General features: G+C 38.4%; 1 protein-coding gene across 4 annotated transcripts in view; it reads right to left on the minus strand.

The window, feature by feature from the left end:
* The window catches only part of ENAH (ENAH actin regulator), a 103,627-nt gene that overhangs the window by 15,202 nt on the left and 70,293 nt on the right, over positions 1-18,132 (minus strand). For 2 of the 4 annotated variants that reach the window (XM_067292927.1, XM_067292926.1), the window contains 6 exons: positions 7,823-8,142; positions 5,836-6,636; positions 3,666-3,970; positions 3,264-3,397; positions 2,829-2,883; positions 2,647-2,695 (listed from right to left, as the gene is read on the minus strand). In XM_067292927.1, coding sequence (XP_067149028.1) covers positions 2,647-2,695; positions 2,829-2,883; positions 3,264-3,397; positions 3,666-3,970; positions 5,836-6,636; positions 7,823-8,142 — 1,664 coding nt within the window. The remainder of the gene's footprint in view (positions 1-2,646; positions 2,696-2,828; positions 2,884-3,263; positions 3,398-3,665; positions 3,971-5,835; positions 6,637-7,822; positions 8,143-18,132) is intronic. The other 2 variants (XM_067292928.1, XM_067292929.1) reach the window with 2 other exon arrangements.

Consider the following 18,132-nt stretch of genomic DNA (forward strand, 5'->3'; position numbering starts at 1 on the left):
GAGTATTACCTAACATGTTTTAACTTAGATTTTACTTAGCTTTATACAACTATGTATTTCTTTCCCTAAAAGGAATATACATTATACAGAGAAGGACTAATAAGTCATAAGTAATCATGGTGTAACTCTCTCTGTAAGCCAACAGGGCAGGAAAAGAGTGCAGCCCCTTAACAGAGTTGAAATACGTAAAAATAAGCCTAAGCAGACCCCAAGCCCAAGAAGGAAGAAATGCCCCCCATCGACATCATACTCCTCCTAGCAAAGAACTTGGAACACTGATGACTCACCATAATAGTACATAGGAAGGGTAAGAGCAACACCAAAGTAGAGGTACACACTAGCAAGTTTGCATAAAACAATTTAAATTATATTACTAATGAGAATTAGCCTTAATTACACAAAGTGGACTAAGTGTAATAGACTGTAACTGAGCAAAAAGTAACTGTTTAATATTTTAGCAGCTTGATCAAAATAAAACGATTAGGCAAATAAGGGAATTTACTGTTTATAAGGTGTGTTCTTTTTGTTGCCAAAATTGTGCCCATAACACTAGAAGTGCTGTCATGACAGATCCACCATCCAGATTGCTCAGCATACTTTGGACACAACCAACCACCAGAAGCCTAACCACAGAAGTAACCCTATGCAACAGCCTCTGAAAAACAGCATAGTTTGCAGCTAATCACTTCTCATTCAAATATACAGAATTCAAAAGAGAATGCCACTCCACCAAAATATCAAACAGTGCTGAGAAAGGATTCATCTTCATTTCAGTGTTTTTATATATCAGATTCACTATCTGAATCCTAACAATTCCATTATTCCTCACTTGTTAAGTTCTGACCACTACATTTTGACCAGTCCTTCTCAAGTCTCTAGAAAGTCAAACGGAAAAAACACTTTTCTTCCTTATATGTATTACCTCTTATTAAATTCCTACTTTGACAGCAACCTGGCTAGGCCTTTCCATTCCTGGTCTGTCATCACCTCAGACAACTGGTTCCTCCAAAAGGTAACTTGTAACACCATCAAGTTTGCCACTACAACATTTTCATCCCTTCATCCACTCCCAGCTCTGCTGCTCAACCCCTTTTCCAAAGGGACCTCTCCCAAGAGTAATCTACGTTGGTAGCATGACAAGCGAATGGGGACAGACAGATGACAAAGTCCTCACATTCAGGTTTATGACAGCAACAATGTATCTATCATTCTAATAGGCAGATTAATTTCTCTCTAAAAACTCAGGATTCTTACATCCGAGTATCTCATGGAAAGTTTCTGCATTTCATGCGTCTGGTATCATTAGTCTCTTCACAGTATCAGTTTCTTCTAGGTCCCTTATATAATAGCATGGTGCTTCAGAAAAAGACCACCTGCTTATCATACATGCTGCATTATATTGCTGCAAGGATTTTTAACATTTCAGCACAGGCCAGGTGAAAATATGTCAAATATTCCTCTAAAACATCTTAAAACATGTTCCAATGATGCTGCACAGCATTACTAGAGCATTTTACATCAACAAGAAACAAACTATAAGCTCTCCTCTGTTAGGAGACGGCCAATCTCTGGGTGAACTTGACATTAGAAAAAGTTCAAAGAGGCTTCTTATCATGACGACTGATTAAAGGAACCATTTCACTTTGATTGTTCCTGCTTTCCCATTTTTGGCCTACGTTATTAGGACAGGTGTTCCAAAAGCAGTCATTTCCTCGAGGTGAACATCTCTGTGGTTATGAAACCAAGCAAACTCAGAAGATAATGTAAACCAAGTTTTCCATCTTTTTTAAGCCATTTATTGCCTTGCAGTCTAGTTTCTTTAGAATACCTACTGTATCTCAATGGTAGCAGTTTTTCCATTATTTCCAACAAGACACATTGAGCTCCTATCTCTCTTTTTCATACAGTAGCCTGTGGACTGGAAATTTCATGGCACATCCTCAACCTCATACAAAAGTATGCACACAGGGTGAGGTAGCCAGGGAAGCTAAGGCTGTAAGGAAGGCACTACTAAAGATGAGGAAAAAAGTCTCTTACTCAAGTCCTTGTAATACAAGCATTTACTGCATGAATATACATACTGATAATTGCATCTTCACCAACTACAGAGCTGGTGATATGTAAGCTTTCCTTACCAACTGCAAAGAAACGTCTGTTACAGTCATATATCAGCAGAAGAACTATGCTTGAAGAATTTCTACTCCATATACTTATAAACTGAAACAGACGCTTGTATTTGAGTAAACTTTACTGAAGTACCTGCAAACGATAGCCTTGTATGTCAGCCCTGAAGGAAAACAAACTACTGTCCCAACTCATGTCCTGTAATGACTGAAAGACAACTTGTTTGCACATTCCCTGCCAATCACTTTCTGTGCATTAGCCCCACAGGTTCAACACAGGAGGTCCCCATACTATTACTATACCAATACTACGCTAGTATTCTAGTGGGAGTTCTTTTATCTGCTTTCTTCTGAGACACTTCTGAGCCAGGAACCATTGGAAAGCAAAATGCCAGGTTGTAATTACGTGATAAGAGCCAAACCCCAAAAATTCAGCACAGCTGACTGAGATTCATCATCAGATTTCAGCATTAATATAAAGGGATTTAAAGAGTCACACAGTTCAGAAACATATGCTACTTACCAGGTGTGCTTGTTGAAGAAACCTTAGAAGTTGAAGACTCTGATTCTTCCTGATTAAAAGGGAGGAAGGGAGAAAAGGGGAGAGAGGAAAAAACAAAAAAAAATAATGTATCATTTGCACCATTAGAATCATTTGCATGAGCTACTATTGAATAATTTGAAACAGATAATTTGTCAACTCACAGTTTTATCTTCTTTCTGCTCTGGTTCTGTTGATCCCTTTTCAGCAATTCTTCTCCTATAAGCAGAGGAAAAAAAAGTTACCAAGATCATGGCCTTAAGATGGAAAGCTGCTGTTCAGTGTAATTAAAGATATACTCAGCTCAATATCTGGATAATAGAAAATTAGTATTAAAAAGTGTAAAAAAAAAATTAGTGTTAAAATACACTTCCAAGGACAAAGCCCCTATTGTATCCTCTACTGCTGCACCAAGGCTTGCACAGAAGTACTCAATTATACTTTAGTGAAAATGGCTACTGATAAAACATTATCAACTTCCCAAAGCAACCACATGAGAAAGCAGATGTTTAGCTGATCTTTAGCCAGCTGCAAACAGATGCCAAAAACCATACCTCTATGACAACCATGCTGGCTATAACACAGAAATAGCTACTTACCTCCTGGCCAGCAGGGCACTCATTTCTTCCATTAATCCACTGCCTCCCAAGGGAAGCGGCCCATTTCCACGGCCACTGTCTGTTTTAGATGAAGCAGAGCTTCCACCTCCACTTGAACTGGAGGAGTCTTCACCCTTTGTAATACACAAAACAACAGTATATATGCAAATAAATTTATAACTGGCTTAAAGAAACTAGTTCACATATTAGGAAGGAAAAAAAATTATGTAAAGAATGTGGTGGGCTAGTAGTACAGTACATCCTATAATGCTTTAATAATGAATTATGTCTATGCAAAATGTCTTTTATACTGCTGTTTATCTTAAATAAAAAATTACAACCAGTTCAGGGGCACAGAATTTACAAATATGAATCAGAAAGGAAAAAAACAGCTGCATTTACCCGTGACACTTTCCTAAGTTTGGCTCCAGCAAGTGCAGCAGCTAGTCCAGTTAAAGGGCGATTTTCTTCAGACATAAATCCCACTGAAAATCCAGAGGCAGGGAGGGGTGGGGCAGGAGGTGGAAGAGGAACAGGAGGAACTTGGCTAGGAAGCGGAGGAGGTGGTGGTGGTGGCGGCGGCCCTGAGGGTGGAAGTGGAGGTGGTGGTGGTGGGCCAGGAGGAGGTGGGACTGCTACTGAAGACTGAGCTGGGCCAGGGGGCAGTGGGGGTGGGGGAGGAGGTGCAGGTGGTCCTTGGACAACACCTAATGTCAAAGAGAAAAAAAAAACAGACTACATTAATTATTTAGAATAAAAAGATCTCATTATTTCCATTTAAATACTGGCTCTTTTTTTTCAGTGTATGAGAAGTTTACTAGTATTAATGTTTGCCTTTTTATATGCAAGAAAACACTGCAGTTTTCAGCAGGGGAGAACATTCTTACTAAAAGTGTTCCACCACACACTAGGAGAGAACAGGCAATTGCAGAGATATTTGAATACAATAACCCTCCCGTCAGGTTCTGTGCTGCAACCAAGAAGGTGGTTACACAGAGGAACAGGCAAAGCTTTCAGGAAGTGTCACGTAAAGTTTGAGTATCATAGCGCATAGGAAAAAACTATTAGTCAAAACTTCGCGGAACAGAAGAGACTTCTCATTGTAAAACGAGCATTTAAAACAACAGCCAAACATTTGAACCCTTGAAATGTTTGAGTTCCAACGTCAATTTCTAAGCTTGTGTATATTAAAAAAAAAAAAAAAAAAAAAAGAGAGAGTCATCTGGAAACATTTCAGGAATCGATTTCAATAATCAAACACAAACATTAATTAGTGAGTTAGAAGACTGACATATTTAAGCTAACAGGGACAAGCTCTTCCAGCCTTTGATTTATGATTCCTTTAATTCTTTAAATTCACATTAACATGCAATATAAAGCATTTTTTGAAGAAAGAGTATTCTGATTACTGCAGCTTAGAAGTGTTTATATGATAGCAACAGTTTAAGAAATCGTGACTAAAAAACATCCCCACATATCCTTCCCCCACCCACCTGTGATTACAGATCAGCTTTAAGCTACTAAGAGTGGTGAGAAACCACCTGAAGCTCTCTCTAAAGGTCTGGACTTCACACACACGTCTTCCTGGTTTGCTACAATGCTAATGCCACTGTGTAAAGGTAAAAGCATTTTAAACTCTCTAGTGGTCATTCGGCATCCACGTGCATACTCCTGTTCCATAATAAAAATGAGGTCACTCACCCTGTTTCCACCCAGAGCAGCTCACACCTCAAAGCACCAGAAGAGCGTATACACAGGATCTGCTCTGCATGGCTTGTGCACTATGAATTCATATTCTACCTTATCCCCTACTAACCCTCTGCAAGCCCATACCCTCAGCAGAGCTAGTTCATGCTTACATACAAGGAGCTAAAACTACTAAAATCAATATAAAACAGATGATTCAGATTAGCAGACATGAACATCCCTGTAAAATACATCTATATAACACTGGTAGAGTGTCCATCAGGACTGCCATCTGTTTAACCAAACTTTTTTCCAAAACGTTTTTAACTTAACTGGTAGAATACCACAGGAAGACCCGGTCTTAAATATGTGTGCATATATCCATACACTGAAATATAAGCATTATCCAGAAAGAAATGCTGTAGTAGTTTCATACTGCTTTCTAAATTTTTAAACTACATGAGTACCAAAGTCATTCAGGTTATTCCTCACTAAGGTCATTCACACGTCCAAAGCTGCATATATGTTCTTCCACTTCTGCTGCCATTAGGAAACCATTGATGCTGCCTATTAATACAACGTTCCAAACAAATTAACAGGGCAAGATTTATCAAGCATGTATCTGACAAGCTCTGGTCTTGATAAATGAGAACTTAATAAACGAGAATTTTATTTATGACGGATTGCCATGAAAACCAACTCCTCTCCAGGGAGCTTTAAGTTTCCCTTACCATAGTTTCCAAACTGTATTTCGTTGTGGTATTAAGATCACTGCAACTTTTGAAGCATTTTATTAATTCTTCAGGGGCAGTTAAGGGGTTTGATACAAATTGGTTTTGACTGCATTCCTGATTAGTGAATTAGTAGCAATAACAGAAAGCCTTACCCTGCTGGGTCGTAGGTTCAATCGGCTGAGAGGCTGCCTGCAAGACTGGCTCAGAAGCAGAGGAGTCTCCCAGCACAGAGTTTAGAGAGTTCTCAACAGAGGCAGGGGTAGCTGCAGAGGGAGAAGGGAGAACACTAGGCTTGGATGAGGGAGTCGAGGCATTAGGGGAGTTTGGAGAAGGAGAAGCTTGAGGTCCAGAGAGTGAGAGAGGTGGAAAGGAAGGCAGTGGGGGAGGAGGGGGGGGTGGAGGCGGAGTTGGACCTGAGGTAGAAGGCGAAGGAACTGGATGAGTCACGCTTTCAGGAAGCCCATTTGGAGCAGTAGGAGACGCAGGCATTTGGGGCACTGGATTCGAAGCCGACACTGGGAGGACAGGTCTTGGACCAGTAGCTTTGCCTGGTGGACTGCTTATCATTACTGGAGGAGATGGGGGAAGGGGCGCAAAACTGGGTGCAGACCAGGCAACAGGCTTCGTATTGGGGGGCAAAGTTGCTGGGGCATTCACAGGAGAAGGGGGCCGAGAACTTTTGTTCAGCTGACGAGGAACTGTAGCATAATGGGGAAGAACAGGGTGGAAAGCTGAGCCTAAAGATGTAGCAAAACGTGATGCAGAGTGCCTTAGAGGCGGTGTAGGGGGAGTGGAAGTCGGTGGTGCAGAAGTCACTACAGCATACTCCGGTGTGGCCTCTGCCATTGGTGCTGAGACTGCTTTTGCATATGATGGAGGAGGTGCTGAAGGAGGCTGGCAACTGGAGTATTCAGGAAGTGGAGTGCTATACGGGGAGCTGTCGAAAGATGGAGCTGGACAGAAGATGGAAAGCAGCAGCAAAGGCAGGATAAAAAAAGGAGAAAGAGAAAAAGGGAGCTAATGAAGCAACAAAACCAGCATTCAAACAAAATGTATAAATGTAGACTACAGTTAGTACCAGAGGATTAGGCACAAGTGAAAATACTGTTAGGAAAGTTTTACATATTATCAACAGCTGCTTTTAATTTCACCAACTATTTTTGTGCCAACAATTGAATTTACAAGTATGTTCTGGAATAAGTTTTTTTCCAATCCCATCTATGAGATTGATTAGACAGAGGGTTGATTAATCAGTCCTTTATCAGCTTTTATCTTCTTGTTTGGTTGCAAATTGCAAGCAAGTGTAGTGATCTTAACATTTGTTTCAGTTCTACTAATAAAACTCGTAACATAGGCAGCAAGTAAATATCAACTTTCTCTTCCCCAGAAAAAGCTCCATCACAAACTGGAAAGTACGTGGAATAAAACCCTCAGCAAAATCCTTCTCTCTAAAGTGCCTGATCTTACATAGCATACCCCAACTTCTACCACATGCTGACTTCTTTTGTGCATTGAGTTTGTTACTAAAGAACAAACAGGAAGTGCTTGACTAACGTTTCATTATATTATGAAAGTGAGAAAGCTCTTGCTTATCTCTGGATGCACCTTATATACAAATACATTTGACTGAAACGTTACTACCAACAAATTAAGCAAGACTTGATACAAAAGGCATTCCTCTTGCTATGAATTTGCCTTATGTAGCTACATACCCTTTACATTTAAAGGCTCTCAAACTTAATTCTTTTTCTTTTCCAACTTACATAAACAGAATGCATCTTGTGTAATAGAGAAAACAATGATAAGGTATTAAGAAATTTTAAATCATCACATTTCAACCAATATTGGAGATGCCCAATAAGCTCCAAGTTCTTCATGCAAGCAGAAGATACAGCAGTGCAGTAAGCAAATAATTTTAAATATTTTCTTTCACAGTTAATAGAAAATTATGACAGAAAAGTCAAAGATCTCAGACTTCTTGCCATAAAAAAGGAAGTAATTCCAGCAAACTGAAGATTGAAATGCTGATTGTTGTTGCACAAGTATACTCACTGCCCATGCTTTTTCTATCCCACTCCATCGCCCAAACACATAACACAGAATCTGGTACTCGAATACACTCAGTTTTGAAATTCTTACCAGCATTTGAAATCCTTCTCTCTCTTTCCCATTCCAATTGTTCCCTTTCCAACTGTTCTTGCCGCTCTCTTTCTTGCCTTTCCCTTTCAAGTCGTTCAAGTCTTTCTCGATCCTGCCTCTCCTTTTCTTGTCTCTCCCTTTCCAGGCGTTCTTGCCGTTCCCTTTCTTGCCGTTCTCTCTCCAGTTGCTCCTGTTCTAGGCGTTCTCTTTCAAGTCTTTCCCTTTCCAGTCTCTCTCTCTCCAGCCTCTCCCGTTCCATTCGTTCACGATCCAGCCTCTCCCGTTCCAGCTCCTTCTGCCTTTGTTGCTCTTGCAACTGTCTGCAATCATGAAAACAAGGGAAAGATTAAGCTGCAAAGTGAGAACCAAAAATATATCAAATAACTGTTAGGGGAAGGAAAAAAAAGAAAGAAAGAAAGAAAATGATCAAAAATCTTTGTACCAGTGAGAACAAAAGCACAGCATTTGCACCTACATAAAATTCTTATTTCTACATGTTACTCTTCTGAGTTGGATAATAGACTTATTATGTTTACAGTAAAAAGAATCATATATCCAGTTTCCTCTTAACTAATTTAACATTCTGAGAGACAGCTTTCAAGAGGTAAAAATAGAAAGCTGCTGATAATTCACTAACTGATGTAATCTTCCGTGTTTGGGATATGGAGTTACATTTGTTCTCTGCATGGTATTTTATACTTGTATTCTTGAATACAAGAACAGTGAATTAGCATTATCACAAATGGTCATCCAAGAAAAACCACATTATGTATTCCAGATAAACTAGTTAGCTATTCTTTATCCAAATTTTACAGAAACATCCAAATGCATACTTACAGCTATGTAAAACCAGCCTGGAAGTGAATGGAACTTCAGCTAGTTCACTTCTATTCATGCTCAACAAATACTGGCAGAAATGGGAACACCAGCCCAGTTTTAATGCACTGTTACTATTCAAGTCCATTCTCTTTCAGACCAATGTTTTTCCTTAGAAAACACTGCAAAATGCTGAATAAGATTCGATAATTGCTGCAAGCAATTACCTCCCAGTTATGTACAGCAAAAGGACTTTTCCCTGCTGAAATTGTTACCCAAGGCCCTCAGAAGCTGCAGAATAATTCTGCTACTGTATCAGGTCTTCCCTCAGCTCCCGCTCTCACACACAACATTTAGCAAAGTTATAGTGGAAGTCTCTCAGACATCAGGGCTGCAATGTAACTTGTTACATACTTTATTTTTAGCCTCTAAATTCCATCAAAAAGTCTTCTAACTTATTTGGAACCAGTAGAGAATTTTTTTTTTTTTTAAGCTAAAACGTAAGAAGTATTTTCTAAATCTAACTGCTATTTGGGGATGACAAGTCCCTCAAGTATTTATGAGCATGTTCCTGAGGCCTGCTTTTCTCCTTTTCAGAGAGCTATAAAGACACAGAATGATCACGCTTATTACACAGAAGCAGCCCACTTTAAAAAAGTACCCAAATGTTCATATGCTTTAGCCTTAATCTGAAGGGACAAAGCACTTGGGTCAACAAATAATACCTAACTGTATTGGCTGTCTACTAAGATACAGATAAAAGTCAATGAGATGGATATCTGGTATTTCTAATTTCATCTAGACAGGACCTGAATAAAAAAGAGTTCTCATCATTAAATAAATACTGAGTGATCCTGTATTTAACAGGAGCATTTAACATTTTATTTTATTTTTCTAACATATTTCTCATTTGCCATTTCTTCAGCACATAAAGGAATGAATAGATTTTTTTTTTTAAATGTACAAAAAACCTTTGAACAAATTGAACACTTGGCTGATGATACAAATGCTCTACCAAGAGAGGGCAGCAAAATACCTTGCAAACATTTTCTGTCTATTTATATGAAGTTCCCATACAGTAATATATATGGGACAAAATATACCATCCTTGACAGTAACTTAACAACTTAAAATTATTCTCATTATATATCTCTGAATCCTCCCCTCCTCATTAAAACAATATCATTATTCAGTAAAATAAGTAAAAAGCTTATTCTTTGTGCTCATCTTTTTAACAAAGCACTAAGAAAAGAAATCTACATTTTTGCAGTAGCTTTAACAGTTTTTATAAACCTTTCAGACAGACAAATGGAAGTGGCACAGGACAAAAGAGCAGCATGTCCGTAATGGAATCGCATTGCTTCGGTACAACACAACGAGCAAGGATGAGTTTAGTAAACTAAGAAAAGAACTACAGTTCAAAAGTGCAGCAGTTGTAGTTAAAAAGATTAAGAACTCACTTTGACTATGTAAAAAACAGGATAAAAATGTTTTTACTAAAACTCCATATAATTGTTTAGCTATCATTTGATAACATAAAGTAAAAAGTTTGTCAGGACAGTCTACACATCAATTCAAGTACTTTCTGAAATGTAAACACTGGTTACTTCTAAAACACTGCACGAGCACCATAAAACAATGCATGAAAATTCTTCAGCCTTGGTAAGCATATTTGTCTAATTTTGTCTCCATAAAGATTATTAGCTGCTACAAGCTAAACATTGCACTTGACATGCATATGTTGAAGTACAAACTTGTGTGGACAAGGCAAGTTTAGAACAAGTCTGGAAGAAGCTAGAAGCCTGGAAAACCCCTAGAGTTTCAAGAAAAGTTCTTGTATTCTGTGCTATATTTTTATAAAAAAATAATAGTTTGCATACCATCTAAACTGTGTTTAAGTTTATAGGTCCCAAAATGCAGCCAAAGGCACAGTTTAAAGAAAAATTCTTTCCTGCCTTTAAGACAAGACAAAGTGGTCTATACAAGACAAAGTGGTCTATACTTCTCAGCAGTAAACATAGTACAATATCATTTACTAAAACATTACAATGAATAACTATTTGATAGTTACTGGATAACTGGACTATTAGCAATGAGTAGACTAGATGACAGAAATCACCATTCGATTTTGTAATTGAAATTGTCAAGTACATAACTCCGATCATGCTTCCAATTGCAAAATAGAACTTGTTCTTATTACCTGACAAATTATCAAATACTGTTATTCCAACCACCCTCTTGACTAGAAAGGTATTCTGTTCTCTGTTTCTAGGAAGAATCTTTGGCAAGGTTATTTTTACTGCAGTAATGGTCGAATCTGACTGGCTATTTCACTATTAAATAGAATACTTTACCTACTCATAAATTAGCTAGCAGGACACATCTTTAGACGAAGCTGAAGTGCTACAAATGTCCCCGAACACTATCCCATAGTGAAATGCTAATTATACTGAGGCAAAGTGATTCAAATTATTTTCAAAGCGTGAATTATTAGAAATTAAGAGATAATTTACATTGAATAGTTGAGACTGTGCTATAAAACTGAACAGCACGTCAGTCATATGCAACGTATGTAACTACACCTTGTTTTAGATTCAACGAACTAGCTTGCGAATGCCAAAATAGCTACCAGCTTTATCATGCATCCTACTCAGGATTTTTTTTTTTTTTTGGATCTTAATTAGCTTCATAACAAAAGTATCTTCGGGGAATTCAATTTTAGATGTATTTTAGTTTTTAGGTTGTTGGTTTTTTTTTTTAAATATTCTAACAGCTTTTTAAGTTTATTTAAAGCAAGTACTTCCCCTTTTTTTCTCGCCAGTATACTTTTGTCCAGTTAAGGAGATATGAGGAGGCATGGTCAGAGAATCAGAGAAGCATATTTATAACACTAATTTGCAACTTTGATCCCCTAGCAGCATTAATCCTGCAGTTCTTTGGGAAACTAAGAATCAGGGGTGGAACTACATTCTTGAAATATCACTGGGGGGGGGGAGTGTTTAGAATATTTCCTAAATGAAAACTGCAAAACAGAACTGCTGTTAATTTACCCAGGTACATCCACAACCTTCTTGGTTTGTACTGGGAAACAAAATAATAATATTATATTATAATATTATATTATATATATTATATTGATAATATTATAAATAATAAAAAATAAAACAAAAAAAATACCAGGGAACACAAATTAAGTAAGTAGTGCTACTATCTCAGCTTTTATTTTATATAAAATGAGCCAATACCTCATGTACATACACTTCGACCACTTTCTGTCATTCCTTTAGTAAGTAGCATTGCTACATTTAACGTATCATCACACATGGCAACTAGGCAGCTGTTCCAAAGAAATATTATCCACTATCTTGAGATCTGAATTTTTGACAAAAATAGGTTGTTTTCGCTTCTACTCCTAGAGGTGAACGACTGACAGGAGTCATCTGAGCCCTCTCTAGCAGAGAGCAGACTTTGCTGGGAGCACTTTCCACATTTGAGTCAATGTCTTGGTCATCTGCCAGAAGCGTTACTGAAAGCATCTCACTTTGTGGAAACACTTTCCACCAGAGGAAGCATGCCTGAGCACTAAGTGATTCGCACCCTGTCAAAACTCAGAGCTGTTGTCACAAGGGCACCAAGAGGAAAAAAAAAGCACCTGCGGTTAACAAATCCACTGCTGAAACTGTTTGTGAAGGCAAATAGCTGTCCGCTCTGCCAGCTCACCTGGTTTCCTCACACAGCAGGTTTTCTGTACATTCACATAAATCTTCATGATTCTACCACTGGCTTGTTCTGCTCTTGAACATGAGATTGAGCTATTAAAATTTTTACTAAAAAGATCATAAACTGTGCTGAGAAGACCATATATCAATCTGAATAACAGGATTCAGCCATGAACCTGAAGGGCTTCTTATCGTGAAGCCTGGGACATTAAAAGCAGAGGTATTTCCAAGAACACTACAGACAAAGAAGTATCTTTGTATTACACCCAAATTCAACAGGCACCGAGTTGACAGACATTCAAAGATGAACAGAAACTGTTTTGAAGTATTTAAAATTTTAAAACTCACTGTAGAAAACAAGGATCCAAGACAAAGTCCGCAGAAAGCAAAATACCTTGAGGAGCAGACCTGATTAAAGTAATCGTAACACTGAGAGAACAGGTCAACTGCATACAGATAATACACAGTATTTGACAGCTGTTAGTGATAATTTACGAACACAGCAATAATTTCATATTCCAATCTTCCTTGTCTGAATAACTCCTAGTGTCAAAACTGGCCATTAAATCACTCAGGAGGGTGAACAGCAATACCGTCTCCATTTGGGCTGCTTAAAGCTACAACAACAACAAAAAGGAAAACAAATAAAAATTACTAATAAAATGAAAGTATTGAAAGAGGGACCCCCCCAAAACATAGCCTGATGCATTTAAAAATGTTGTGTGAATTAAAAATCATGAAATAAGTTCTGTTGGGGGGGGGGTGTCCAGGTCTATGCCCCAGATGACTGTTTTTCATTTTTTAAGAACAGTTTCTTGCTTGTGCAATTACCTATTGTAAAACCAAAAAAAAAGGGAGGGGGTAAGGGGAAGGAGAGTAGCAGCACAAGGATGACACCCAAAAGGCAAAAATCAAGGTCGACTATATCACTAACTTTAAAACATTGCAGTACTGTATGCTGTATTTAACTATTCTGAAAGTCAGCGTTAAGACAATCTGCATAAGAATCCCAATGTGATCATACAGAAGTATTCAACCACGTATGCATCTTACACTCTGGGCCTGCCTAGTTTTGAAAAGTGTAAATTTTATAACCCAACATAAACAAGAAATCTAGGAAGAATGCTATTACGTCAGATTTCAAAAACAGTATGCAATACCAACCATAAATAACGACCAAAACTTAGATTCATCAAAGCAATGCAGTTGCTCAAAACATGTTGGTGATCTGGCTGTTAAACATCAAATACATTTATAGATGTAAAAAGTTGCACTGCAATGCCTAGCACTCTGAGGATGTCAGCAGCGCTCAGCCCTGGCGCCTCAGCCTGCCTGCGCTTTCAGGACTCTGAGCTCCCGCACTGGCTCCTCTAGCCCTGCCTCAATACACGGAGCACTGCACAAGAGACAGCAACGTTGGAGTTTTATTCTGAAATGCCGAAAGCCCAAGCACACGGGCAGGGATGCCGTTATCTAATCCAGGCAGTGCCTGCTAGAACACTCTCACATGATTGTTCTCTTCCTCCCACCGCTGAGTCACCACAGCAAATAAAGCAGCTGGCTGCAAACAGGCTCCCCAAGGCTGCGCTGAGCTGGACGCCGCTACCACCACATGCCTAAGTGACCTCAGTTGCTAACCGAAGCCTTCTGCAGTCTACAGAAAAGCACCTACCTAGCAACTAAAAATAACTGCATACAATCTACGAACATCAATGCTGACTAGATACAGATAAGCCAATTTCATCCTTATTACAACTAATCATAGAAAGGGATCAAGAAGCAAGTGCTTTAACACGTTGATTATTTTGAACTAAGCTGCTAGTTTTGAGTTTTAATAGCTTAAGCCTCTAATCTTCTTTTACACAAATCTGCAAAAGCAAAAGGTGTTTCTTCTTGCAAATTAGAATGGCCGCAGCACTTATCTGAATAATAAAAACTGAACATTAAATTTGCTTTTCCATATTTAATATTAAATACTTATTCAGCATTCCAAAATTCAGCATTTGCCCCCAGAGCTCACTCTCCAGTATGGTCAAGAGAAGCCACTGACTATGTATCTCAAGGTCTACACGTTAAAGCTTATGTACTGTGGAATGAACACACCTCACCCCCAAATTTCACACAACTCATTTACAAAGAAAAAAGATGCTCTAGATCACATCAACACAGCCTGCAAGTTTCCACCGTAAACACAGCGAGCCTCTGCCAAACCAACCGCACCGCGGTGCGCTAACAGCGGACCTTGGCACAGCAGCCGCGATCCTGACCTCTTCCCCAGCCACCTCTGCCCATCTGCCTAACCTCTCTCAGGTAAACCTCACTGTTCCCAATCTAGACTGAACTCCTGTTATACACCCTCACTAAACAAACTCCCAGCAAGTTAGCTATGGCTTTTAAGGCATTGGGTGGTTGGTTTATAGTTTTTCCAAGTGCCAGGCGGTCTGGGCAACTCTTACTCAAGTGTGCTGTACACTGTTCCAGAGGAACCCAGCCAGGGCCATGCAGAATGCTAAAGCAAGCAACGAACGGACACTCGGAAGATCTATTGCTCGGCCATGGATACTGCAAAGTTTGCCTGCTCAAAGCCAGGATGTTCATGTAGCGAGTTTATACTCATGTTCCTGGAACTGACAATTATTTCTGATTTTCAGCAGTGGTGGACCTCTAGTTCTTTAAACAGTAGTGAGAGATGAGGCTGTTTCAATGATGTATTTTAAGAGTTTGTATCAAAGAACACTTTACACTTAATTTAAAGCAAAATTAAGAAGGCATTTTAGTTGTAGGCTTGTATCCTGATTTTAAAACACTAAACAAATCTAGAGGTCATTATCCGATAGTCATTTCCTAAGTTTAAGAAGCTTTGCCCTGAAGTTGATCACCACTGTATGCAACACCGCCGCTGTCAATCTGATTTTCCTATACACTAGTATTAAGACATCTGAAACACTAATATTTGGTTTACAGTTCCCCCCCCCCCTTAAAAATGTCTAAAACAGGGTCTCAGATGTACATTATTTCGCATCCCATTTTTATTGTCCAAATCTGCAATGACATCCAATTCTTCCTCCATAAATTCACCTTTGTATTGACATATCTCAATGTGCATCATCAGCCAGGCTCCTCTGCTATCTATTTTGTTCAGCAAAACACCAAGTAAGATCTGACTGGTTCCAATCCAATCCAGGAAGAGCTGCCTGTCCTTATTATCCTTGCACTTCCATACTAATCCTCTTCTCTTCCCCCTTAACCAGTAACTTCCCGCGTGGTATCTCTCAAATTCCTCCCTAAAGGTCCAGCAACACTGGATCAACTACCTCTCTTCTTTCTTACAAGAAAACATTATCTGGCCACAGACTACTGTGCTGCATTTTATCTCACATGATTAATTATTCTTTTCTTCAAAAGTAGTTCTAAAGCTTTTCACATTACCAAGGTCAAACTAATAGGCTTTCATTTCCTTGATCAAAAGGGATTTAAGGACTAACAACAAGCTTTTATGTTACAAGCTCAAAGCGCATTAGTTGGAAATAGGAGAATAAGAGAACAAACTAGGTTTTATCAGTCAATCAAAAACTGGTAACTAACCACTGCAATAAAGACATGAAAAGGCAACTATAAACCTGAAGGTTATTAACATACAGGATTTCCAATAAAGAAAGGGATCTATTAATGCTCTTTGATCAAACCTCAGGTAGAAATATTACATATTTTTCTTGTTTTGGATGTTTTGAGTTGTATTTTTAAGCTGGAATAGGCGCAGAGAATAACCATTAGTATGATTAGAGAAATGCATAACCTCTGACTTGAAAAAAATTTGCCTTGTTCAACATACTAATATAGATTCAGAGTAGAAACAATTGTTGTCTATGAACAAGACTAGATGAAGAGGAGCTACTAAAACTAGACAATGAATGTACAAATACCAACCTGAATAAATTGCCTAGAAATTACTTTTAGGCTAAGAAAAATTGTAGAAGATTGCAGCACTGTCAAGAAATGTACCTGGACTTAAGAAAGAGCATCATAAGAGTATGTGCATAATTGTATATTTAACGGTATAGCTACCAGAGGCCTAGAGCTGACCATGACACTACTTCCAGGCCTCCATTCCAAATTCAACGCTGCCCGGCTTTTGCCTTGGAATATTAACACAAAGCCGATGGGTGCAGAGGAAACATCTAGGCATTTTTTCTTTTGGGTCTCTTGGCCTTGATCTTTTTAACCTCTTATGCAAATCAACAAGGCAACACCTGAACTTATCTGGCAGAAACAAGACTGCAGAAAGTCATCTGTGCTCTTCAGATTTTAACAAAATTAAGAATCCCAGTATTAGAAAAAATCTGCCTTTGTGGACAAGCCCCTCTCAGTGCTATTCTACTAAGTACAGTAGGGACAGAACTAATTCCATGAAATGGAACCACAATAATCAAAAATCTTGAAAAACGTAGAACTGTTTCTGATCCCAATTTTGTATTAAACAGAAAAATACACAGAACTGAAAATTCTCTAGAAAGGGTAAGATTTCAAAGAGATATTTTCAAAAAATGGCAGCTAAGATGCTTGTCAGAACCATCCTTCAAGCAACACACACATCATTAGATTGCAGCAGTCGAGGCAGCAGTTTTGCAAATGTAATGAAAAGATTGCTTAACTGAAGACAGAATGCAGTCCCACCTCTTCTCAATCTGCTAAGCATTTGTTACCCAACATCTACAGTTATTCTGTATTGTAAACACAATGAACCCATTACCTCTACATAAAGCCAGTTATTAAGTCCCTGAAAGCCAGACTTGACAGAACTAAAGAAATCTTTACTGCAAATAGAAAGTAGCCATGCATGAAAAGGAAATGAAAGAAGAGGCACAAACCCAAAACTTAGAAAAACACATTATCATACCATAACTCTTTGTTATCCAGAAACTCTAAACGGAAGAAAAAAAATATATGCAATACCGATGGGCCTTTTCCCTTTCTTCCTTTTTCCCAAAAGGAGATGTTTTGCCACACATTTTATTACGCAAGGTGGAAATCAGGAAGACTGGAGTTTCAAATGGCTATGGGCTATCTGCCGAAACTACCTCGGCAAGCTCAACCTGAAACCTAAATTATGCTGGTTTAACTCTGGCCTGATGGAAACCCCTAGATTGGGCATGAAAAACAAAACAAAAAACACACACACCCCTTTGATTCCATCTAAACCGTATCTCTGGGATGTAAACTTCATGTAGAGTTTGTAATATCCACAGCACATAATACAATCATATTACAGGATTCTACTGACCACTGCTACATCCTAACCAAAAAAGCTAACTACTGTATATTCACATGCCCACCTCAGATTATACTTATTTGCTTAGTTACAATTTAATCAATTCATACACCTTTAAAGAAATACTACTTCCTCAAAATAAGTCCTCAGATAAACAGCACAATTTCAAAAGCAAAGGAGAATCGGAAACAGCATGGCTGGCTATTGACTAGGGAAAGGTCACAGGCTCTGGTAAATCAGAAGAAAGCAGGCTACCAGAGAAAGAAAATAATGGGCAAACTTTCCTGTACACTGTAACAAAATTGCTATTGAATTGCAGGATAGGATTTTTATTTTTCTTTCACTATTTCCACAAATAGTTTTAAAACAGCTCAGGAATTATATGAAATATATACTAAGCTATTGAAAAAAATATAAATTCTTGGAAGGTAGTTATAATTTAAGATAAGCAGAAACTCAGCAAAAATACTTTTTATCATTTATTGAAAGGCTTAAAGGAATGCATT

This window comes from Apteryx mantelli, chromosome 3 (assembly GCF_036417845.1).
Source record: "Apteryx mantelli isolate bAptMan1 chromosome 3, bAptMan1.hap1, whole genome shotgun sequence".
NCBI classification, from domain to species: Eukaryota; Metazoa; Chordata; class Aves; order Apterygiformes; family Apterygidae; genus Apteryx; species Apteryx mantelli.